Below are 25313 nucleotides of genomic sequence, written 5' to 3'. Positions count from 1 at the left end.
GGCCTCCTATGCCGGGGGTGGGGGGGAGAGTGGGGGGGCCGGGATCAATTGCATAGAGACTTCTCCTCCCAAACGGGCGGGCGCGAGGGCTGGAAGAGTCCCCAGCGAGACAGCGAGTCGGCCGGCGCTTTGGGAGGGGCGTGTGGGGAGGCCCCGCAGCAGGCAGGGCCCCCTCGAGGGCCAGCAGGTGCCTGGGCCTCGCTCCCTCCCCTGGCCAGGGCTAGCAAGCGCCACGCACCCCCGTGACATCACCACGCGCCTGCCCCACCCTGCCCGCCTCCGCGGTCTCTGCTGCCCGGCCGGGGTCCGCTGCGTCTCCCTTTCCCCCCAGTGGCTGCGTCCTCGGTGGGGAGGGTGGGGGCCGGTCCGTGTCCGGCAGAGGCGCGGGGGCCCGGGGAGAGGTGGCTTTGCTGGGTGTCGCGCCTGTCGGCCCTGGGCACAGGCTCCAGGCTGTGCTCACCTGGTCTCCGGACAGAGCCAGGGCCTCCGGGGCGCGGGCGGGTGGCAGGCGTCTGTCCTTCCCGAGCAGCAGGCGGAGAGATGAATAATTTAGGAAGACGCCCTTGTCCCGGGTCTCCCGTGGGGTGGCGGGGCCTGACCCTCCAGTCCTGTGGCCTTGGCGTCCCGAGAGTTGCAAACGTTGCGTCTTTACCTTTTGTCTTCTTGCTTGGGTGGGTGATTTTTTCTTCTTCTTTTTCCTTTGTTTTTTCTTTTCCTCCTGCGTGTGTGCGTCTGTGTGTTTTGTCTTTCCGGCCGGGCTGGGAGTCGGCGGGGGTGTTCTTGTTCACTCTAATTTTCCACCGAAAACGTGGGCCGGGGGCCAGCTGTGCTGCCCCCTGGGATTCCCGGGACCATGGAGAAGGGGCGAGGGAAGAAGACCTTTGCTATCCCAGATACCAGGACTGAGTGGCCCAGTGGCGACAGAGAGAGGGGAAGAGGGGGAGAGAGAGAGAAAAAAAAAAGGAGAGAAGTCGAGGGGTCAGACTCTGTTGCAGACATGTTTTACCTCTTCCCACGCTCACCCCCTACCTCCTGCAACCCTGTGACCTCAGTTTCCCCATCCCAGGCTCTAACAACCTGCTGGGTGACCCAGGGCAAGTAACTTTGTCTCTGAGGAAGGCTGCCAGACACAGTACAGGATGCCCAGTGAAACCGGAGTTCTGGTTAACACAGAATTCTTTTAGTATAAGTCTAGCCCATGCAACATTGGGGATATACTTATACTTAAAAAAAAAAAGATCTGTTTATCTGGAATTGTATTTTATATTTTATTATTTTATTTATTTATTATTTATTTTTTGAGATGGAGTTTCACTCTTGTTGCCCAGGCTGGAGTGCAATGGAATGATATTGGGTTACCACAACCTCAGCCTCCTGGATTCAAGCATTTCTCCTGCCCCAGTCTCCCGAGTTGCTGGGATTACAGGCATCCACCACCATGCCTGGATAATTTTTGTATTTTTAGTAGAGATGGCGTTTCACCATGTTGGCCAGATTGGTCTCAAACTCCTGACCTCAAGTGGTCCACCCACCTTGGCCTCCCAAAGTGCTGGAATTACTGGTGTGAGCCAGCGCTCCCAGCCTGGAACTCATGTTATTGATTGATTGATTCATTCATTGAGACAGAGTCTTGCTCTCTTGCCAGGCTGGAGTGCAGTAGCATGATCTCGGCTCACTGCAACCTCCGCCTCCCAGGTTCAAGCAATTCTCCTGCCTCAGCCTCCCGAGTAGCTGGGATTACAGGCGTGTGCCACCACACTCAGCTGATCTTTGTATTTTTAGTAGAGACGGGGTTTCACCATGTTGGCCAGGATGGTCTCACTCTCTTGACCTCGTGATCCGCCCACCTTGGCCTCCCAAAGCGCTGGGATTACAGGCGTGAGCCACCGCGCCTGGCCTTTATTTTATATTTTAAAAATCATTTTCTTTTTTATTTATCTTTATTTATTTATGAGACAGAGTCTTGCTCTGTTGCCCAGGCTAGAGTGCAGGTGTGATCTTGGCTCTCTATAACCTCTGCCTCCTGGGTTCAAGTGATCCCTGTAACTTAGTCTCCAGAGTAGCTGGGATTATAGGCATGCCCCACCACACCCAGCTCATTTTTGTATTCTTAGTAGAGACTGAGTTTCTCCATGTTGGCCGGGCTGGTCTTAAACTCCTGGCCTCAAGTGATCCACCATCTTGGCCTCCCAAAGTGCTGGGATTACAGGCGGGAGCCACTGTGGCCAATTTATTATCTTATTTCATTTTGAGACAGGGTCTTGCTCTGTTGCCCAGGCTGGAGTGTAGTGGTGCCATCATAGCTCACTGCAACCTCCACCTCCTGGGCTCAAGTGATCCTCCCACCTTAGCCTCCCAAGTAGCTGGGACCACAGGTACGTACCACCACACCTGACTTTTTTTTTTTTTTTTTTTTTTTGTAGAGATGGGGTTTCACCATGTAGACCAGGCTGGTCTTGAACTCCTGCCTCCTAAAGTGATAGGATTACAGACATGAGCCACCACACCAGCTGCCTTGTTTACTTCATAAAGAGTTTTTTTTGTTGTTGATTTTTTGAGACGGAGTCTTACTCTGGTCACCAGGCTGGAGTGCAGTGGCGCGATCCTGGCTCACTGCAACCTCTGCCTCCCGTGTTCAAGTGATTCTCTTGCCTCAGCCTCCCGAGTAGCTGGGATTACAGTCATGCGCCATCACACCTGGCTAATTTTTGTATTTTTGGTAGAGACAGGGTTTCTCCATGTTGGCCAGGCTGGTCTCAAACTCCTGATCTCAGGTTATTCGTCTGCCTTGGCCACTCAAAGTGCTGGGATTACAGGCATGAGCCAGTGCGCACGTTTTAAAAGTAAATACAAAGGCTGGAGCGCTGTTGCCTTAAGCCTGGTATATCCCATGCACTTGGGAGGCTTCGAGACGGGCAGGATCACGAGGCAGGAGATACGAGACCATCCTGGGCTTAACACGGTGAAACCCCGTCTCTACTAAAAATACAATACAAAAACTACCGGGTGAGGTGGTGGTCACCTGTAGTTCCAGCTAACTCGGGTGGCTGAGGCAGGAGATGCAATGTACCCGGGAGGCGGACTTGCATTGGAGCTGAGATCCGGCCACAGCAACTCCGCTCTGGGCGGCTAGAGCGAACTTGCGACGTCTCAAAAAAAAAAAAAAAAAAAGTAAACAAGAGGCTGGGTGTGGTGGCTCACGCCTGTAATCCCAGCACTTTGGGAGGCCAAGGTGGGCGGATCACCTGAGGTCAGGGGTTCGAGACCAGCCTGGCCAACATGGTGAAACCCTATCTCTACTAAAAAATACAAAAATTAGCCAGGCGTGGTGGCAAGTGCCTGTAATCCCAGCTACTTGGGAGGCTGCGGCAGGAGAATCGGGGGTGGAGGTTGTGATGAGCCGAGATCACGCCACTGCCCTCCAGCCTGGGCAGCATAAGACAGTCTCAAAACAAACAAACAAACAAAAAACACGAAAGAAAACGAAAAAATTTCTCCCCTTTAATGATGACCCCAGCCCCCCCATGAAGGAGGGAGTAGGTCTCCCTCCACTGCTCTGTTTTGTGGGAAGAAAGTGAGGCCCGGAGAAGTCAAGGAACTTGCCCGAGGTCACCAGCATGGAAGTGGCAGAGTGGGAGCTTGAACTCAGGCCTGTCTGACTCTGGCTCTTATTTCTGCTCCTGCCCAGGGCCAGCCCCCTCGCCTGCCTCTCGGGACCCCTCTGAGCACTGTCCTGGGAGTTCAGGGCCCATCCTGTCACAGGACCCCCGGATGGCCCCCCTCACCCCACAGAAGTTCACTAAGCATAGGGGAGCTGAGGATGGCTCTCAACCTACCAGAGGTGGGAGACCGAGGCTCAGGGAGGGGAGGTCTGCATGGGGCTGTACCCAGGGTCATGTAATTTGGGGACAGCTCTGGCCTCAGTCTCTGCAGAGAAGCCGCTGTCCAGACCCCTGTGCTGGAAATGCAGACTCCAACCCCGATGGAGCATCCAGTGTGGACTGTGACGGGAGGGCTGTGCCTCTGGACCGGGGGGACCCTTCACTCCCCCATTGAGGTTAGAGGCGGGGCTGCCCCCCACCCCTGTGGCAAATCATTCAACAGAGCCCCTCCAACCAGGCAGCCGCTGGGCCAGCCCATCGAACTGGCGCCACCATGGTTCCCAGCGCCCCACCTCCAGCCAAGTTCAAGTTCATCTTGGCCATTACCTCATGTCTGGTTTCTGTTGGCAACCGACAGACTCTGGGCGTGACCCTCCCGTGGTGGACCAGCCTCCCCTCAGCCCTTCCTCCCCCTCCTCCCTCCCCTCCCCTTCCTGCCTGGCTCTGGCCCCAGCAATGGTGGCGGGGGAGGTACCCTCAACTCCATATCCTCCCACTCAGCTGAGGGGAGACCGAGGCAGTGGGTGTGAAGGGTGAGGTCCGGGCTCTGGTCTGGTATCCTGCTGGCCTGGCTGCAGCCGTCTGTGTGGCTCCGGGCATGTGGCTCAACGCCTGCCTTGCCCCCCACCCTCGGTTTACCCACCTGCTTACGTGTGCCCCCGTGCAGGAGAAATGCAGGGGCGTGGAGGGCATCACAGAGGGGAGGGGCCGGGGCATCAGAGCCACTCAGCCTCACGGTGGGGGGATTAATGGGGAAGGACATAGGGGGATGGGTGGGTAACTGACCAGGGCGAGATCAATTAGCATTGATCACGGGAGGGATATTGATCGGGGGAGAGTCTGTGGACTGGGGGGTGTCGGGAGCCGGAGAGGCAGAAGGGAAAGGGCGCCCACCCAGGCTTCAGGGGAGGAGGGGGCAGAGGGAAGCGAATCCCTGCCAGGAATAGAGGAGGCGGAGGCAGAAGTGCTGACTGGCCAGAATCGGAAATGGGAGGCCTCTGAGCTCAGGGTCCTTTGAGCGGGAGCGGGGAGAGGGGAGAGCGGGCTCTCACTGCTTCTTCCCTCCCTCTCTCCGGGGCCTGCAGGGAGGCAGTGGTGCCCGGCCTCACCCCGGGTGCTCTTAGTCCAGTCAGGGCAGCAGCAATGGGGTCCTCCCCAGACCTGCCCTCCCCAGACACCCACTTTGGGGACCTCACTTTCCCCCCAACCCATGCTCCCCTGAGAGCCTCTTGACAATGTGTCACTTTCCCCTCTGTGCCCCAGAAAGTTCTGACTCCCAGGCCTGGCGGGTGGCCACTCCCTCCCTCTGAACCCTTCTATGGCTCCCCACTACCCCAGAGCAAAGCCCAGCCCAGGTCATCCGTCTGGCGCCTGCCATCGGAGGTCTCTCACATTCCAGCCATTTCCCACATTCCCCCCGCAACAACATTGCCTATGCTGAGCCCCCTGCCAGTGCCCCCCCATGCCCCATTCCGCCAGCCCTGGTCCCATTCCTTCTGGGTCCCCAGAGGGGTCCAGCCAGTCAAGAGAGGGATGCTAAGAAAGATGCTGCCCTTGCCTGCCTCAGTTTCCCTCCCCTCCCAGGCTTGAGCAGGGTGGGGCTGGAGCCAGTGCAGTCTGAGAAGGGTCCCGGGCCCTGGCAGGACGGCCCGGTCAGAGTTTGGTCCAACGCAGAGGCTGGGGAAGGGTTAATGAGCTGGGCCGCCTCCCGCCGCAGCTTTTATTAGCTTTGGGTTCTGAACCACTTAAGACATTCCCAGCCTCCTGCACGGGCAGGGAGAGATGCGGGGTGGGGGTGGCAGAGGTAACCCCGCCGGGCTCCATCAGCACCGGGCGGGGGAGAGGGTGGTCGGTCATAGGTGGCCCAAATCCCAAAGCGAGGAGTCCTGGACGTCTGCTCGCAGGGGGACCTGACCAAGTCACTGCCCTCACCGGGGCTCTGTGGGTGCAAGACAGGGTGCTTAATGTTTAGGGGGGGTGGGGAAGTCTGAACCTATCTGTGCCCTTTCTATCCCCCAGTGCCCTTCAAAGGCTCCTGGTGTGGGTGCCCAAGGTCAGAGGAGGAGACAGAGGTTCCGAGCCAGCGCTGGGCTGGAGCCCTAGATCCTGACCCAGGATTCCCTACACCCAGGGCACGCGGGTCTCCTCTGGACTCAGAAGCAGCCTCAATCCCTGCTTCCTCTCTAGCTGGTTTTGTGGAGCCTGGGAAGAGAGGGAGGGGCCACCTACAGGCGTCCTGGGCACCCAGCACAGGGAGGGAGGGGGAATGCCATGTCCCTTCCCCCATCCCATCGGCTCAGCCAGGACAGCCCCGCAGGGTCCAGGGGAGAGGCCCCCTGACCTTTGCCTGTGCGCTCTGCTTCAGGAAACCTCCCGCAGTCCTGGAAGATTTGAACACGGCCCCTGGGGACCCCACACATCTCCACACTCTGCAGTTCTTTGGCTGCTGGGTAGCCCAGAGCTCGTTTCTCTCCCATCTGGACCTCCCAGGCCTGCGGCAGCCGCCCCTACATCCTCCAACCCTCTCCCCAACACAAACCGGGGAGACAGCAGAGGCTCAAAGGTTCAGCTGCTCACCCATAACCTGCAGACGCGCTCACACACTCCTGGCCTGCACAGAGCCTCTTAACGGGGGTGGGGGGTGAGGGACACCTGGGCGTGGGGCTAAGGCTGCCCTCCCATGCCCCCACTCCCTAGACGGCTATGCATCCTCAGGCGATTCAGTTCCCCTCTCTGAACCTCCTCTATCCACCACCTGCCTGCCTGCCCACCTGCTTTCTGGGGGTGGTAGGACCCCGGCCATGCTCACTCAGCTGCAGCCGCCTGAACATGAATGTCAGCATGGACACGAACGCCGGCCCCTGCCCCACCCTGTCTGTTCTACTGACGAAGCCCCTCCACCCCCAGCCCTCACACTGGCTTTGATGTGGGCTGGAGCCTGGGGTGGGGGCTCGGATGCTGTCCTGGGAGGCCCCACGCCCTGCCATGGGCTGCCTCGGTTTCCCCGGCTGGTCCCTCTAGGCCTCGGTGTGGATGGGGGAGCTGGGGCGGTGATCGCTGTGTGACCCTGGGGCAGGACCCGTGTCTCTCTGGGGCCTTAGTTTTTCACCATCTGTGCAATGGGAAGCAAAACGTAACGACACTGGTCCCATAGCTCTCCATGATGGTCCCAGGAGACGCCCCTGGGACCCACAGGGCCTGAGTTGGGGCCATACCCCATCCCCCAGGACCAAGGTGGAGGGAAATTTGGCCTCAAGGGAGAGGCCAGGCTGGGCTCGAGGCCGGGTGGGGTGTGGGAGGCTGGTGCCCCTGTGCCGGGGGTATGGCGTGGACCCAGCAGGCCCTCATCGCCCTGAAGCCCCGGGGGCCGGCCCCCACTGCCCTGCCCCTCCCGTCCCCCCAGCCGGCCCTCGGGCCCCTACCTGTGCCTGATAAATGCCCAGCAGGATCCTTGGTCCTAATCCACAATAGGAACGGTTTGCAGGGGACGTGTCGGGCGGAAGAGTAGGCTGCAGGGAGGAGAGAGACCGAGAGCCATTACGGAGGGGTGCGGGAGCCGGGGCAGCCTGGCCCCAGAGACGGTGGCCACCGCCAGGCGTCACACAGCGGGCCTCCGCACCCGGTGCCTGGGGGCTCCGAGCCTGCCGCCCACCCTCGGCTGAACAGAGCCCCCTGAAAGGGCCGAGGTCTTGGGAGGCGGGGATCTGACTCAAGGGGCCGGGGTCACGGCTAGATCGGCCCAGGTGGGCGGGGTGTCTGCTGAGAAGGAAGGCAGGATGGCTCGTAATTCACAAACCGCCCGTGATTATTCAGGGTGTGCAGTGCACCGCCGGTCCTGCCACTGAGGCTGCCTACCGCAGCAGGGTGCATGGATTATTGAGGTTTTATTTATTAATCTTCCTCCCGGAGAGGGCAGAGGGAGGCTTGGGTGTAGTGCATACATCACAGAATGGCAATTATATTTTCAGTCTCAGCATTATATTCTTGGCGCATGTGAGTAACTCACGGCCTGGTGCTACAGTGGGGATGGGGGCCTCAGGACGCCAGGACCCAGGTAGGGAGAAGAAGCTGCAACAGGTGGGGGGTTCCCAAGTTGTCCTGGCTGGGGCTTAGGGGAGCTGGAGGCAGCGAGCTTAGGGGGAGAAGTAGGAGTAGATTTGCAGTTAACAGCCCCAGTGCAGAGAAAGGGGGGTGGAATCCATGCCTATTCCTGCATTTATAGTGTTCTACTGTATGCCAGGTCTGGCATAATCCCCATTGAGCCCTGAGTGGATACTACACAGTATCCTTCATCCCCATTAAGTGTCTACTGTTACCAGGTCTGGGCACAATCCACCGAACCCTGAGTGGATCCTATGGCAGGATCGTGATTTATTAAGTGCCTTTGTATACCAGGCTCTGGGGCATAATCCACCAGCCTGAGTGGGTCCTACACGGTATCCTGCATCTATTAAGTGTCTACTGTATACCAGGCTCTGGGCACAATCTCACCGAACCTTGAGTGGATCCTATGCAGGATCCTGCATTTATTAAGTGTCTATTGTATACCAGGCTCTGGGCATGATCCCACTGAGCCCTGAGTGGATCCTATGCAGTCAACGCTCCCATTTCACAGATGAGCAGGCAGGGACAGCTGGCAAGAATGACCACAGCTGCCTGACACCACGCAGCGTCAGGCGCCACAAGGAACGTGGAACGTCCTCCCTGTCTCCCTGACCCACGTCACCGGCTTGTTCCCCACTGCCCTGTGAATTGGGCACCAAGGCGAACCCATTTTGCAGCTGAGAAAACTGAGGCTCAGAGAGGGGAAGACACCTGCCTGAGGTCACACAGGGAGAGAGCCGCAGAGGCGGGATTCCAGCCCAGGGTGGATTTGGGGCTGATCTCCTCCAGCCAGTGCTCAGAAGAAGCCAGTTTTTATGGGCAGGCAGCCCGGGTTCTGGCAGGCAGTGGGGCCGGGGGGAGGAACGCCGGGGCAGGGGGAAGAGGAGCTGAGGGCGCATAGAAGGAACCACAGCCACCAACTGCTTGGATGGGGTGGGGTGGGGGGTCTCATTTGGAGAGTGAGGGACAGAGATGCTCAAAAAGGGGGGTGAGGGGCAGATGGAGTCCGAGGGGAGAGGTCTCTGGGTTCCAAGCCTGCATAGGGGTCACAGGACAGTCTGGGGATAGAGCCACTGCGGACGAACGGGGTGGACCTCAGGACGAGGATGCCAGGACCGAGGGGCCATCCAGCAGCCACCCAGAACCACATCCAGAGAGCGGAAAAGTCTAGAAGGTGCAGTGGCCAGCAACCCAGGGGCTTCTGGGTCAGGTGGACAGGCAAAGAGGGTCCCATCTAAAGGTGTGGTCCAGTCCAGATCACCCAAAGGAACTGCGCCTGGTGTAGCTCCTTTCTCCCCAAGAAGCCGGAACTCTGGAAATGTTTATGTAAAACGTCCTGATTTTAAAATGGTAACAACCGTTCTCCTTTTCCACAAAAGACCAGTCTGGGGGTGGAGTCTGGCCCTCGGGCCACCACTGTGAGATCCATGTCCACTGTCAGCTGCTTGACACACCAGGGAGTGTTTTTGATGGCCCATGGCGGGCACCGGGGTCCCCCAGGCGACTCGGCGAAGGGGACAGACCCTGGACTCTCACCCTGGCCCGTGGCTTGGTCCGGTCAGCCCCTAAGGCTGCCTCAGCCCTACACGGACCCAACCATGTGGCCCCTGGGCTGTTTTCCAGAGACCCACCAAACTCGCCAGGCCCCGCAGGGTCGGGCCTGACCTCTGACCTGGCAGTGGGGCTGGGGAGGGGACAGGTCCCCCTGCAGACATCCGCCCCACCAGGGCACCACTTCCCGCGTGCTTACAAGGCGAGGTCGGCGACGTGGCTCCTCCCTCGGAGGTGGTGGCGGGTTTGGTGGCAGGGGGGAGCGCCAGCCGTGGCAGCCCCGGGGGCGGAGGTGCCAGCATCTGAGCAGAAAGGCAGTGGCTGGGCATTTTGAGCTGACCACTTCCATTTAACTGGGGGAACAGAGAGACACGTGGTTAAGGGGTGGGCTCCCCCTCTACCTCGGGCTGCTGGCGCCGGCCGCCCCCGGCTCTGTGCACGGCCCCGGGCGGGATGGCAGGTTGGGGGAGCCAGAGCGTGGGTGTGACCATGGCGGGTTTGGTGGGTCTGAGGACGGCCGGAGGAGGAGGGGCCTGGGGATGCCCGCTTACTGGTGTCATTCAAAGCCCGGCACTGCTGGGGCCTCGCTCACTGCGTCTCCTTTGTAAATCCCCTGCACGCCAACTCGCCTGAGTTCCTTCCAAACAGTGCCACCACCTCCTAACAACAGGGTGTCTGCGTTTTTCCTAATTCATCACGAGCACGCCATCATCCACCATCACCCACGGCCTGGCCCGTGGTTCCAAAGTCCGAAAAGCTCTGAACACCCAAAGCTTCCTATGGAGTCTGGCAAATGCTGTCTCGCTTGAACTGAGTTTGGTGGGTTTTTTGCAATCAATTTCTTCCTACCCCCCACCCCAAATCTTTTTTCCTTTTTGAGACAGGGTCTCGCTCTGTCACCCAGGCTGGGGTGCAGTGGCACAATCAGAGCTCACTGCAGCCTCGACTTCCCAGGTTCAAGCGATCCTCCCACCTCAGCCTCCTGAGTAGCTGGGACTACAGGCACCCACCACCATGCCTGGCTAATTTTGAAGTATTTTCTTTTGTAGAAACAGGGTCACGCTATGCTGCCCAGACTGGTCTTGAACTCTGGGCTTATGCAATCCTCCCACCTTGGCCTCCTAAAGCGCTGGGATCACAGGCCTGAGCCGCTATGCCCAGTCCCTCCCTGCCTTGTGTTAACACGAGTAGCACTCACGCAGTTGCTGGGACCTATGGGTGCTACCCAGACCCCACAGGGTGCGACGTGACGTGTCTGAAACCCTGGCATCCAAAAGCATCTCAATTCTGACCCAATCCAGCTGCTTCCCAGCACGACAGAGGAGGGGACTTCAGAGCCGAGTCCCCAAGACCCTTCAAAGCAGAAGTTGTGCCTTCGTGTGAGCACGTGGCCCCCGGGAGGTCACCTGGAGCTGCCAGGAGAGGCCCGAATGCGCCCCGCCCGACTCACCGGTCCAGGTTGCTGGCTGGCTGGGTCGCAGGCCAGCGAGACAAGATCTTTGAGCGGGTCCTGGGGGTTGAGATGAGGTGGATAGCGGATGGCCGTGTGGGGGAAGTAGGTGGAGGCCGTCTGGGGAAGGATGGACGTCGTAGGGAAATGCAGAGCGGAGGACGGGTGGGGGCTCCGGGCGATCCCTGCGGAGACAGTGGGAAGCAGGGGTTACTTGGGGGCTCCAGCCAGTCTGCTCTGTGACCGTGTGACTGTGTGTCTGTGGCTGTGATTCCTGCTGCATCTCAGTGCGTTTAATAACAATCAGAAAAACCCCCAGCTGCACTGACCACATTTACACCCAAATTCCCTGACTCCCATGGCAACCCCAATGGGGCTGTGATATTATCCTGTGTTTTAATTTAATCTTTTAGTTTTGTAGATGTTGGGGTCTTGCTATGTTGCCCAGGCTCAAGCAATCCTCCCTCCTCGGCCTCCCAAAGTGCGGGGATTACAGGTGTAAGCCACCAAGCCCGGGTTATTTTTTTCTTTTTTTTTTTGAGACAGTCTTGCTCTGTCACCCAGGCTGGAGTGCAGTGGTATGACCTCAGCTCCCTGCAACCTCCACCTCCTGGGTTTAAGCAATTATGCCTCAGTCTCCCCAGTAGCTGGGATTACTGGTGCACACCACCACGCCCGGCTAACTTTTGTACTTTTAGTAGAGATAGCGTTTTACTGTGTTGGCCAGGCTGGTCTCGAACTCCCGACCTCTGGTGATCTGCCCACTTCGGCCTCCCAAAGTGCTGGGATTACAGGTGTGAGCCACCGCGCCCGGCCCCATCTTTTTTTTTTTTTAAACAGAGGATGACAGGGTGGCCTTCAGGGTATGTGTCACCTGCCTGAGGCCACACGGTATCAGGTGGCAGTTCAGGAATTTGAACCCAGACCATCTGGCCCCATGGTCTATACTATAAACCTGAGGTTGGTAAGCTCTTTCTGCAAATGCCTGAATAGTGATTTTTTTTTTTTTTTAAAGAGATAGAATCTCGCTTTGTCACCCAGGCTGGAGTGCAGACGCATGATCATGGCTCACTGCAGCCTCGGCCTCCTGACCTCAGGTGATCCTCCTGCCTCAGCCTCCCGAGTAGCAGGGACATGTGCCACCACGCCTGGCTAATTTTTTGTATTTTCAGTAGAGATGAGGTTTCATCATGTTGCCCAAGCTGGTCTCACAACTCCTGGACTCAAGCAATCCACCTGCCTCAGCCTCACAAAGTGCTGGGATTACAGGCGTGAGCCACTGTGCCCGGCCTCATTCCAGCCCATAAACCCCGTCTCCATCAGCCATCACTCCTCACCCCCTCCCCCAGCCCCAGCACCCACACATCCCCTTCCTGCCTCTGTGGCTGGGTCTGTCCTGGACATTTCATAGAAATGGGATCACATGCTGTGTGGCTTTTTGTGTCTGGCTTCTCTCACTGAGCGTGACGTCCTCAAGGTGGCCTGTGTCAGAGCCTCGTGCCTTTTCATGGCTGAGTCATATTCTATTGTGATGCCTGCCTTTTCCTCTTTCTAAACAGTTCAGTGATTTTTAGTATTTTCACTATTTATAGCAGTCACTCCCCCGTCTCCCTAGCCTCTGCCCAGATAGTAAATATTTTTGGCTTTTGGCCACGTGGTCTCTGCTGTAATTACTCAGCTCTGCCAAGGCAGGGTGGAGGCTGCCACGGGACATATACAAAGATGTGGTCGTGGCTGTGTGCCCTAAAACTTTATTCATAAGAACAGGCAGCCGGGGGGCTGGCGTTTGCTGACCCCTGGGCCAAATGACCACTTTGATTTGGGCCTGCCTCTCTGTGTGCATGACTGCGTCAAGAACTAAGTATTTTACGACTAGAACGTGGGATAGTAAGCAGCATCTGACGCTTCCTACAATTGACCCTGCTTAATCCCAATGGCAACCATGGGAGGTGATTTTTTGTTTGTTTTGTTTTGTTTTTTTGAGATGAGAGTCTTGCTCTGTTGCCCAGGCTGGAGTTCAGTGGCATGATCTTGGCTCACTGCAGCCTCTGTCTCTCAGGTTCAAGAAATTCTTGTGCCTCAGCCTCCTGAATAGCTGGGATCACAGGCGTGCACCACCACACCAAGCTAATTTTTGTATTTTAGTAGAGACAGGGTTTCACTGTGTTAGGCAGGATGGTCTCGATCTCCTGACCACTTGATCCACCGGCCTAGGTCTCCCAAAGTGCTGGGATTACAGGCGTGAGCCACCGCGCCTGGCCTTTTTTTTTTTTTTCTTTTGAGACAGGGTCTTGCTCTGTTGCCCAGGCTGGAGAGCAATGGGGTGAACTCGGCTCGCTGCAACCTCTGCCTCCTGGGTTCAAATGATTCTCCTGCCTCAGCCTCCCAAGTAGCTGGGACTACAGGTGCGTGCCACTGTGCCTGGCTAATTTTTGTATTTTTGGTAGAGACAGGGTTTCACCACGTTGGACAGGCTGGTCTCGAACCCCTGACCTCGTGGTCCACCTGCCTCGGCCTCCCAAAGTGCTGGGATGACAGGCGTGAGCCACTGCGCTGGGCCTCATTGGCAGCTTCTGATCCTGCCTGTCCATCAGTGTCTGGGGTTGGAATGCGGGGATTAGATTGAGACAGGGGGTGAGGGGAATGAGGTGAAGGGTAAGCCCTGGTTTGCAGCCTCTTCTTATACAAAGGGGGAAACTGAGGCCCAAAGAGACTGAGTCCAATCTCTCAGCTGGGCTGGGACAAGGCCCCGGGTGCTGTCCGCTATGGCACCTCTGTGGTTTTTTTGCCCACCTAGAAGGCTACAGCAATATGACTCATGGTCAGACATCCAGTGGGACTTCTCTGGCTGTGAGAGGCCTGAGCGCAGGGCCCGCTGCCCCTCCCCGCCAGGGGCCCGTGGCGCTCACCACTGTGCACGGCGATGACAGGCCGGTGGTGCTGGGTGAAGCTGGAGAGGCGGGGAGAGTCCTGGGGGGACGGGCTGTTGAATGGTGACTTATCCATCTCTGTCTTCTTCACCGGGGACGAGATGCCTGTGGAGGGGATGGGACGAGAGAGTCACAGGCAGGTCACACCCCAGGAGCCCTGGACCTTCCCCAAAGCCAGCCTCCGAAGGGATAGGAAGCCTCATCACCCTGCCTTCTCTTCCCCCAGAATCCTGAAGGGGAGAGGCTGTGAGCCCATTACACGGAGGAGTAAATGGAGGCTCAGAGCAGAGAAGGGGCTGGCCAAGGCGGCACGGCTGGGGGATGGAGAGCTGGGTACCAGCATGTGCCCCTGGGCCTCGCTCCCGGCTGTTGCCTACTCTCCTTCCAGAGAAATGGGAAGGCTCAGGACTGCCCCATCACCTAGAAGTCACCCGAGCCCTAGAGAAGGCGCAGGGAGGGCAGAGACAGTCAGATCCGAAGCCCAGTTAGACCCTGACTGGCTGAGTGCGCACAGACAAGCCCCAGCTCAGCTCTGCCTTCCCTCGTCCACGCGGGACGAAGGAATGGAGCCTTCCCGGAGCTGAAGTGAGGTGCATCCACCCTCTGCAGTGCCTTGCTGGCATCACTCTGCAGACAGGGGCCTTACTACCTCCCGGGCTGCCTGGGACAGAAGCCGCGACAGCCCCCAGCTCAGCAGCTCAGCCCCTCATACCTTCCTCAGTGAATCAACAAATGAAGAAACAGATGGAGGCCAGGCATGGGGGCTCACGCTTGTAATCCCAGTGCTTTGGGAGGCTGAGGTGGGTGGATCACTTGAGGCCAGGAGTTCAAGATCAGCCTGGCCAACATGGTGAAACCCCGTCTCCACTAAAAATACAAAAATTAGGTGGGTGTGGTGGCGGGCGCCTGTAATCCCAGCTACTTGGGAGGCTGAGGCAGGAGAATTGCTTGAACCTGGGAGGCGGAGGTTGCAGTGAGTCGAGATCACGCCACTACACTCCAGCCAGGGCTACAGAGCGAGACTCCGTCTCAAACACAGAAAAACAGATGGATAGCCGGGCGCGGTGGCTCACGTCTATAATCCCAGCACTTTGGGAGGCTGAGGTGGGCGGATCACGAGGTCAGGAGTTTGAAACCACCCTGGCCAACATGGTGAAACCCCGTCTCCACTAAAAATACAAAAATTAGCCGGGTGTGATGGTGGGCACCTGTAATCCCAGCTACGCGGGAGGCTGAGGCAGGAGAATCGCTTGAACCCAGGAGGCAGAGGCTGCAATGGGCCGAGATTGCGCCATTGAACTCCAGCCCAGGCAACAAGAACGAAACTGCGAAACTCTGTCTCAAAAACAAACAAGCAAACAAACAAACAAACCAAAAACTGATGGATGGACTCAGGTAGGCTCACCCACTAAACGTTGGCTTCCCTCCCGCTCCAGGCACCCCCCTGGAAAGCCCCTGGGTGTGGGGGAAGCAGGTGGTCCACGGTTCAAACCCCAGCTGGCCATGTGGCTGTGCGACCTGGAGTGAGCCGCCACATCCACCCCTTTTCATAAAATGGGGGATTCTGTAAAGCTCTGGAATTTCCATCGGGAGCAGTGTGGGAGTGGCAGCTGTGAGGACTGCACCAGGGGTGCCTGTGTGGGTGAAGCCCACGGCCGTCCCGGATCCCTGGGCATCAGGGCATTCTCTGAGGATGCCTTCAGCCCGGCTTTCCGAGGGAACGTCAGCCACCCAGCTCGAAAAATGTTAGTTACTGCAGGAGCCACTGCTGCTGCTATTTGGGGTGAGTGGGGAGATGTCAGGGTGCCCCTTGACACTTGCACCTTGTCTTTAAAATGAAGTGGGAACACAGAGCCCCAAAGAGGGCCATTTTGGGTATTTCCAGGAGGCTGGGGTGGAGTCCCGGCTCTGGAGCGGAAATGCCTGGCCTTCCGGGGCAGTGTCTTTTTTTTTTTTTTTTTTGAGTTAGAGTCTTGCTCTGTCACCCTGTCTGGAGTGCAATGGCGTGATCTCAGATCACTGCAAGCTCCGCCTCCCAGGTTCAAGCAATTCTCCTGCCTCAGCCTCCTGAGTAGCTGGGATTACAGGCGCCCGCCACCACGGCCGGGTCATTTTCGTATTTTTAGTAGAGACGGGGTTTCACCATGTTGGCTAGGCTGGTCTCCAACTCCTGGCTTCAGGTGATCCGCCCACCTTGGCCTCCCAAAGTGCTGGGATTACAGGCATGAGCCACTGCGTCCGGCCAATTTATTTGTCACTCAGGCTGGAGTGCAGGGGCACGATCACGGCTCACTGCAGCCTCAACCTCCTGGGCTTAAGTGATCCTCCCACCTCAGCCTCCCAGGTAGGTGGGACCACAGCCATGCACCATCATGTCCAGGAAATATTTTATTTAGAGACGAGGGCTTGCTATGTTGCCCAGGCTGGTCTCAAACTCCTGGCCTCAAGCGATCCCCTTGCCTTGGTCTCTCAAAGTGCTGGGGTTACAGGCGTGAGCTGGGATTACAAAGTGCTGGGGTTACAGGCTTGAGCCACCGTGCCCGGCCCCAGGGGAGCTTTTTCAAGTGAGGGCTAAGGATCACATATGCCTGAAAAATGCAGTGTCCTGGGCCCTACCCTACCCCTGGAAATGGAATCTCAGGGAGGCATGCCCTGGAGAGCCACATTTTTAGAAAGGATTTTTACATTTCTTTGAAGGTAAAACATATCTACTGAGACCATCCAAACAGGATGATGAGTTTAGCTTCCCTTCGACCTGGCCCTTGGAGTTCCTTACCTCCAGGGGGTCTCAGGTGGGCACTGCGGCCGGATCGCTTTCTGGGGTGGGGCTCTCCTAGGCACTGCAGGGTGCTGAGCAGTGTCCCTGGCCACCACCCACTTCATGCCAGGAGCACCCCCTAGTTGTAACAACCACAGATGTCCCCAGACATCACCAAAAGTACCCTGGGGAAGAATCACCTGTGGGTGAGACCCTCTGGGTTAGTGGATCCCATGGACCCTCCATGAGACTGTGTCCCATGATCCTCTGCCCTGCTGAGGTCCCAGGAGGCTGCACACATTGAAATCCACACGGAGTGAGGAGGGAGAGAGGAGGTGCATCCCAGGAGCTGGGGTCCCCCTGGTTTCTACCGTCTGCCCTGTCAGGAGCTTCTCTTGGTGTCTGGTGTGAGCAGTGACATAACTCAATATTTTCCAAATAATTCGCACAGGATTTCTCAGTCTCGACACTGCTGATGCGGGCCAGATCGGTCTCTGTGGAGGGCTGTCCTGGGCACTGCAGGGTGCTGAGCAGCATCCTTGGCCTTCACCCACTCCAGGCCAGGAGCACCCCTCGGTGGTGACAACCATGGATGTCCCCAAATGTGACGTGGTGTCTCTGGGTGATGCCCTAATTAGAAATGGTGAGGGTGTCACCGTGTTTTGGGTCTCCTGCTGATGGTTCCATAGGTACCTCCAGGCATCTGTGTGGCACAGCCCCTCCCCAGCCCTGTCCCCACCTCCTCTGTCCTCCCAGCATCGCTGTATCCTTCCCCGAATGGGGTTACCACTCAGGGAACTTCTGTCCTCTCTGATGGCTGCAGCCCGGAGGGAGCCCAGATCCAGGACCCAGCCAGGGGGGGACACGCAGCTCTTCATCTGCTTTTGTGGTTATGGAACCAGCTGTCCCATGGTCCTGCACACATCATGCTGTGAGGAGTGAAGGTGTCGCCGGCACATATCCCAGAAGCAGGTCAGCAGTTCGCGGGGACCCGGGAACACCTGGCTCTGGAGGAGACTGACACCCAGGACACCCACACGGGGGGCAGGAAGGATGACGCCTCCACTCATGCCCAGTCTGTGAACACTCATGGGGGAACACTCCGGAGGCCCTGGGCATGGAGGCTGAGCCATCCAGAGAGGCCCCACTGCCCACTGGGAGGCCATGAAGTCTGTGACGAAGCTGGGCCCCAGCAGCCAGGCCCAGGCTTTTTCCAGGGGCGGAGAATGTGGGCAGGAAGAGAAGTGGGCCCTGGAGGCAGGGAGGCCGGGCTGGTCCCTGTCGGCAACGTACGCTGTGCATGTCTGGAGAGAACGTGTGTGTACGCATGTAAGCGTTTGTGCACGTGTGCATGCCCTTGCACATGATGTTTCACTGTCTTATGGTGTGGCATGCCCTTGTGTGTGCACATGTTTGCAATGCGGTGCAATGTCTTGACGCATGTCTTATGCCAATGTGAATGGGCGCAGCAACGGCGTTGGCATGTTGTCGGCTTGCACACACATGTTATACTGCACCTGCAATGTTCACCGTCTATGTATGTGTGCATGCCACTGCACACACATTTGTACACGTGTGCAAGCATGCACGCATACATGTGTGGGTGCCTGCCTTTGCACAGGTGTGTGCATATATGGATGAGCATGCACGTGTGTGCAAGCGTGTGTGTATGAGTGTGTGTAGGGGCTGGCAGCTCCCTGCAGGCGCAGGGCCACGGCGGGAATGAGGTTAGGGTTGTCAGACGCTCACTTAGGAGGATTTCCTAGAACAGCTTGTCCTGGATGGAAATAGTCTGGCTCAGACTCCACCCCCCGCCGCCACATCCCTGCAGACACCGCTAGAGCTTCCTGAGATGGGGCCAGCGGGAGCCAGGGCAGGGCAGGAAGGAGGGGGGAGCCCAGCCCAGGCACTGCGAGAAAGAATAACCCAGCATGCTCCCGGCAGGCTCTGCAGACACTGACTCTGCACCCTGCTTCCAACCATCCTCCGTCTGTTCAGCAGACATGCCTGGGATCCCAGTGGGACCTCCCTGTTCAGCCAGCGGGCCTGTGCGTCTCCCACCCATCTCAGTGGCCATTTTTCCTCTCAGGGAACACATCCGTATGCCCCTCCCCGCATCCTGCATGCCCCGTCTGAGCATATTGACTGTAGGGAGCATGCAGGCCCGCAGGCTCCCCCATCAGAGTTTCTTCATGTCTGTTTAACACACATGCCCATCTGACCTCCTCTCTGTATTTAACGAAAGGCCCTCATCACCCCTGTCGGGGCAGCCATCTGTTTGCTCAACAAACAAGCCCATCTCCCACTGAAATGCCTGCTCCCCAAGGGAGCCAAGGTACACTCTTGCTGGGTCTCTAGGGTCTGGGGTCAGGAGGGGGCCCTACACAGGGCGCGTGGAGTGGACAGAGGCACCGACGCAGGTCATGAATCTGCTGAGGACAGCGGTGACCACTGGGCATTGACAGTGCACCAAGGCCTCCTCTAGGCTCTGTGGACATTTGGGACCGGATCGTTCTCTGGGGTGGGGCCACCCTGGGCACTGCAGGGTGCTGAGTGGTGTCCCTGGCCTCCCAGGTGTCCCTGGACCCATACTCCATGCTAGGACCACCCTGCAGTCGTGACAACCACAAATGTCCTCAGATGTCACCCAGTGTCCCCTGGGGGCAGGATCACCCCTAGGTAAACCCCCCGGCTTAGAGGATTCCATGGATCCCCAAGAGACTCTGCGTCCCATGATCCTCAGCCCTGTTGAGGTCACAGGAGGCTGCACATATTGAAATCCACACCCTGAGTGGGAGGGAGAGAGGAGGTGAGTCCCAGGAGCTGGGGGTCCCCTGGTTTACACCGTCTGCCCCACTGAGAGTTTATTCTGGTGTGAGCGGGGGGCAGATTTTTTTTTTTTTTTTAAGACAGGGTCTCGCTCTGTTGCCCAGGCTGGAGTGCAGTGGGGCAACCATAGCTCACTGCAGCTTTGATCTCCTGGGCTCAAGAGATCCTCCCAACCTCAGCCTCTCCAGTAGCTGGGACCACAGGCACACACCACCACGTGCAGCTCATTTGGTATTTTTTTTGTAGAGACAGGGTTTCCCTGTGTTCTCAAACTCTTGGGCTCAAGTGATCCTCCAGCCTTGGCTTCCCAAAGTGCTAGGATTACAGGCATGAGCCACCGCGCCCAGCCTCAGTTTTTTTTCCACATTAATTAACACAGGTTTCTCAGCCTCAGCACTGTAGACATTGGGGCTGGCTCGTTCTCTGGGGAGGGGCTGTCCTGGGCACTGCAGGGTGCTGAGCAGTGTCCCTGGCCTCCACCCACTCCACGTCAAGAGCACCCCCTGTTGTGACAACCACAGATGTCCCTAGACACCGGCCAGTGTCCCTGGGGGTGAGGCAGCACTGCCCTGGGTGAGGACCTTTTGTGAAGGCACTAGCCTCCTCTCATAATGTGGTCCTCACAGCTGCCCTGCGCAGAGCTTACAGGAGCTGCACCCATTTCACAGATGTGGAGGCTGAGGCCTGATGGGAGAAGTCACTCACCTAAAGCAATAGAACCAAGCGCGGGTGGAGGTGGAGTTGGAACCCAACTCTGTCCCTCCCCAGGCCACGCTCCAAAAGGGATGGGCAGGCCGGGCTCGGTGGCTCACGCCTGTCATCCCAGCACTGTGGGAGGCCGAGGCGGGAGGATCACTTGAGGTCAGAAGTTCGAGACCAGCCTGACCAACATGGTGAAACTCCATCTCCACTGAAAATACACAAATTAGCTGGGCGTGGTGGTGGGTGCCTGTAGTCCCAGTCCCAGCTATTTGCAAGGCTGAGGCAGCAGAATCACTTGAATCTGGAAGGCAGAGGTTGCAGTGAGCCGAGATCATGCCACTGCACTCCGGCCTGGGCAACACAGCGAGATTCTGACTCAAAAAAAAAAAAAAAAAGGGATGGGGGAAGCCCGGGGTGACAGAGGAGAGGCATGGATGGGGGCTGCCTGCCCTGCCCTGTGTAGTAACTGCCTGTGGATGGGGCCTGTGTCGCCTTCAAGTGGGGGCTACACCAGCAGCAAAAACAAAGCACCGGGGGGCTGCTCGAAGATGCCTTCCCTCCACCCCACACAGCCGGGTAAGCAGGGAGGCCTCAGGGGGAGGCGGCCAGGAGAAAGGGCACTCCTGGCCCAGGCCCCAAGCGGGCAAAGCCTAGAGGCTGGTATGTGGGGCCTGGAGGCGTGCTGTGGGGGTCTTGCCTGGCATGGAGCTGGCAGGATCCACCCCAGGCCTCTGTGAGCCTCAGGGTGGGGGCCTGGCTGAGCACTGCCCGGAGAAAAGGCCCCAACGCTGCCAGAGGAAGGGAGAACTGCTCTAATCAGCTTAACCCCCTTAATGAGCGGCTAATTGGGGACTGTCTAGACAGGAAGCTGGAAAGGCCGGGGAGGAGGAGGAGGAGGGGGAGGAAGCACAGGAGGAGGAGGAACATCCCAGGGTAGTGGCCAGGGGCCAAGGGTACCTTCGGGAGAGACCCTGCCTGCCTGGGTTCCTGTTTTGTGTCCTCCCTCTGCAGAAGCACCCAGCTTGGGACAACCTCGCAGGCTGCAGCAATAAGCCTGAACCTTCCACGCCCCCGGCCCCTCTGGTCCTTCCCTTGGGCCCCCTGGCCCTTGCCTCAGTCCAGCAACGAGGTTACAGCTGGGAACCTCAGGAACTCCACTCCAGCCCAGGGGCCAGGCCTGTTCTGAGGCATCCTCCTTGGGACTTCAGAGGCTGCGGAATGTTTATCGACGCGGGCCACAGCGATGGGGAGAGGCCCAGGAAGCACTGGGCATAAGCTCAGGACTCTCTGCCCCTTTCTTGCTGTGGGACCTTTGGGCCTCAGTTTCCCCACTTGTCAACTGATGGCCGGGGCAGCCCTGATCTCAGTGTTGCCGGGGAGGGGAAATAACCCATCTTAGGACATCGCAGATGTCCCATAAAACAAAGAGAGCGAGGTGCCCTTAGTGGGGGCGCTGGGAGCGGCCACGTGGTTCTGTGTCCCTGTGCACCTGCTTGCTGCTGGGGTGACCTGGAGCGGGTGACGTCACCTCTCTGAGCCTCGGGGTTTCCCTCTGCAAAATGAGGAGCCTGCCAGTCACCTCCGCAGGGCTGTCTGGGACTAAAATGTTGGGAAGGGACATAGAGCCAGCTGGGTGTGGTGGCTCACACCTGCCATCCCAACACTTTGGGAAGCAGAGGCAGGAGGATCGCTTGAGCCCAGGAGTTTAAGACTAGCCTGGGCAACACAGGGAACCCTGCCTCTACAAAAAAAATGCAAAAAATAGCCAGGTGTGTTGGTGAGTGCCTGTAGTCCCAGCTACTTGGGAGGCTTGGAAGGAGGATGGCTTGAGCCCAGAGGGCGGTGATTGCACCACTGCACTCCATCCTGAGCGACACAGCAAGTCGCTATTTGGGGAAAAAAAAAAAAAAGGCCGGGTGCAGTGGCTCACGCCTGTAATCCCAGCACTTTGGGAGGCGAGACCGAGGCGGGTGGATCACCTGAGGTCAGGAGTTCCAGACCAGCCTGGCCGACATGGTGAAAACCCGCCTCTGCTAAAAATACAAAATTAGGCAGGGCGCGGTGAGCTCAAGCCTGTAATCCCAGCACTTTTGGGAGGCCGAGACGGGCGGATCACCGAGTCAGGAGATCGAGGACCATCCTGGCTAACACATGGAAACCCCGTCTCTTACTAAAAAATACAAAAAAACTAGCCGGGGCGAGGTGGTTGGCGGGCCTGTAGTCCCCAGCTTACTCGGGAGGCTGAGGCAGAGAGAATGGCGTGGAAACCCGGGAGGCAGAGCTTGCAGTGAGCTGAGATCTGGGCCACTGCACTCCAGGCCTGGTGCGACAGAGCTGAGATCCGTCTCAGAAAAAAAAAAAAAAAAAAAAAAAGTAAAAAATTAGCCAGTTGTGGTGAGCGGGGCGCCTGTAATCCCAGCTACTGGGAGAGCGAGCAGGAGAATCGCTTGAACCTGGGAGGCAGAGGTTGCAGGTGAGTCCAAGATTTCCACTTGTCACTCCAGCTGGGCGACAGGGAGAAACCCTGTCTCAAAAAAAAAAAAAGAAAGAAAAGAAAAAATAAAAAGGGCCCAGACCAGGAGGTCACGCACTTTCCTCCCTGGGCTCCGTTTAGGCCCTTGCATATGCCACAGGGCCATTCTTAGGAGAGATTCTGCCCTCAAAAGACGTTGGCCAGGTCTGGGGCATTTCGTTGTCACCACTGGGGGGTCGTTCCTGACACGGAGGGGGTGGAGGGCCATGAACCCTGCCACAGCACCCAAACATGTGCCCAAGGGACGGCCCCCACTCCCGAGATGAATCTGGCCCAAACATCCACATTGCAACTTCCGGAACCACGATCTCCCTTCTGGGTAATTGCCCTCCCATCATTTTCCCTTGCGGATAAATCCCCTTAAATTCATCCCCGGGTGTAGCTCAGCCCCGAATTAATAATAAAACGCCGCTCTACACACCCCAAAGTGGCTGTGCTTTACGTCCAGCCCTGGGCCACGGGTGTTTAAATTTTCCATTGTTTTGGCCGGGCGGCAAGTGATTTCATGCCTGTAATCCCGCACTTTGGGAGGCCTGAGAGCGACGGATCCACAAGTCAGGGGATCGACCACCATCCTGGCTTAAACATGGTGAAAACCCGTCTCTACTAAAATACAAAAAATTAGGCTGGGCGTCGGTGGTGGGCACCTGTAGTCCCAGCTACTTGGGAGCTTGAGGCAGGAAGAATGCGCTTAAACCCCAACGGGGCAGAGTTGTGGTGACAAGATCGCACCACTGCACTCCAGCCTGGGCGACAGACGTGACGATTCTGTCTCAAAAAAAACAAAAAAAAAAAAAACAAAAAAAAAAATTCTTCCAGTGTTTTCTCTTCACTGGGATATCGAGCCAGAGTTTTCTGAGATGGAGTTTCGCTCTTGTGGCCCAGGCTGGAGTGCAGTGGCGCGATCTCGACTCACTGCACCCTCTGCCTCCCAGGTTCAAGCAATTCTCCTGCCTCAGCCTCCCGAGTAGCTGGGATTATAGGAGGGCCAGCACACAGGAGGGCTTTACACTGAGGATGAAACCCTCAAGAGGGAGTGAGTTTGCCATCCCCTGAGGTAATCAAGTGGAAGCTGCAGGAGCACAGACCTCCTCTGACATTCCCTGCTAGCTCTCTGATTCCTGATCACACAGCAGAAGCTGGTGGAGGCTTCCTCTCTGTCCTCTCCTGTTGCTACCCTGTCTTTCCCCAGTGGAAGGGGTTGCCGGCGAGCAGCCAGGCAGAAAAGTCCGACGGAGCTCCAGAGACTCCAACTTTAATTTCCTCTCTCTTGAAATGTTTTCTTTTTGAGTTTTCTCAGTTGAAAGCTAGATTCTTTATTTTCCACCTTTCTCCTCTCCTAACAAATAGACTTAAAGCTATGAGTTTTCCTCTCAGGGATGCTTTGGCTCATCACAGAGGTGGTCTTTCACTTTAATTGGTGTGCAGTTTACATTCCAACAGTCTCATCAATTCCAGAGTTAATGAGAAGTGATGGCTGGGCATGGTGTGTCTCACGCCTGTAATCCTAGCACCTTGGGAGGCTGAGACAGGCAGATCACTTGAGGTCGGCGGATCACTTGAGGTCAGGAGTTCAAGATCAGCCTGGCCAACGTAGTGAAACTCCATCTCTACTAAAAATACAAAAATTAGCTGGTTGTGGTCGTGCGCGCCTGTAGTCCCAGCTACTCGGGAGGCTGAGTCAGAAGAATCACTTGAACCCAGGAGGTGGAGCCAGGATCGCACCATTGCACTCCAGCCTGGGTGACAAGAGTGATATTCTATCTCAACAACAACAACAAAAAAACCAGAAGTGACTTTTTTTTTTTTTTTTTGAGACATAGTCTCGCTCTGTTGCCCAGGCTGGCGTGCACTGGTGCGATCTCTCAAAACAAGCAAGACTCCGTCTCAAAACAAAAACAACAAACAAACAAACAAAAGAACCTCATAAATACTGAGGCAGGTCCCCTGAGAGATGGAGACCCTCTAGGGATGTTCCCACACTGTGGGAAGGAGGGGCCTTTGCACCTGAAATGTCACAACCAGATGCGTCTGAGAGTACCAGAAAGAGACAGGAATGTTATAAAGACGTGGACAACAACGACCTCCCGTTTCCTGGGTATGTCGCATGGGCCAGAAGGTTGCTTCACACATGTCCTACCCCTTCCTCCTCCTGTAGTTCCTAAAGAACAATTACTCACATCACCCCCATTGTGGAGATGAAGAAACTGAGGCTTAGAGAAGTTAAATGATGTGCCCCAGGTTACATAGCACACAGAGCCAGATACAGGCAGGGCTGGGATGTGAACCCAGGTCTCTCCAATGCCTGAGTCTGACCTCTTAGTCCTAATGTTATAGTGCTTCTAACAATCCTACAGGTGGCCAGGTGCAGTGGCTCACCCCTGTCATCCCAGCACTTTGGGAGGCCGAGGTGGGTGGATCACCTGAGGTCAGGAGTTTGAGACCAGCCTGGCCAACATGGTGAAACACTGTCTCTACTAAAAATATAAAGATTAGCCGGGCATGGTGGTGCATGCCCATAATCCCAGCGACTTGGGAGGCTGAGGCAGAAAAATTGCTTGAACCCAGGAGGCAG

At 57.1% G+C, this 25313-nt stretch overlaps 1 protein-coding gene across 1 annotated transcript in view; it reads right to left on the bottom strand.

Moving 5' to 3' along the window:
- Positions 1-679: 679 nt before the first annotated feature.
- NFIC (nuclear factor I C) overlaps positions 680-25313 on the bottom strand; it is a 103687-nt gene continuing 79053 nt past the window's right edge. Inside the window, 6 exon segments of the mRNA XM_017847971.1 lie at positions 680-902; positions 7304-7381; positions 7383-7390; positions 9736-9889; positions 10987-11171; positions 13896-14043. Of these exon segments, the coding sequence (XP_017703460.1) occupies positions 885-902; positions 7304-7381; positions 7383-7390; positions 9736-9889; positions 10987-11171; positions 13896-14043 (591 nt within the window). The 3' untranslated portion in view covers positions 680-884.

The sequence above is a fragment of the Rhinopithecus bieti genome, unplaced genomic scaffold (genome assembly GCF_001698545.2).
Source record: "Rhinopithecus bieti isolate Rb0 unplaced genomic scaffold, ASM169854v2 scaffold_30687, whole genome shotgun sequence".
In the NCBI taxonomy this organism is placed as follows: domain Eukaryota; kingdom Metazoa; phylum Chordata; class Mammalia; order Primates; family Cercopithecidae; genus Rhinopithecus; species Rhinopithecus bieti.
This window is presented reverse-complemented; position numbering and strand designations above follow the sequence as displayed.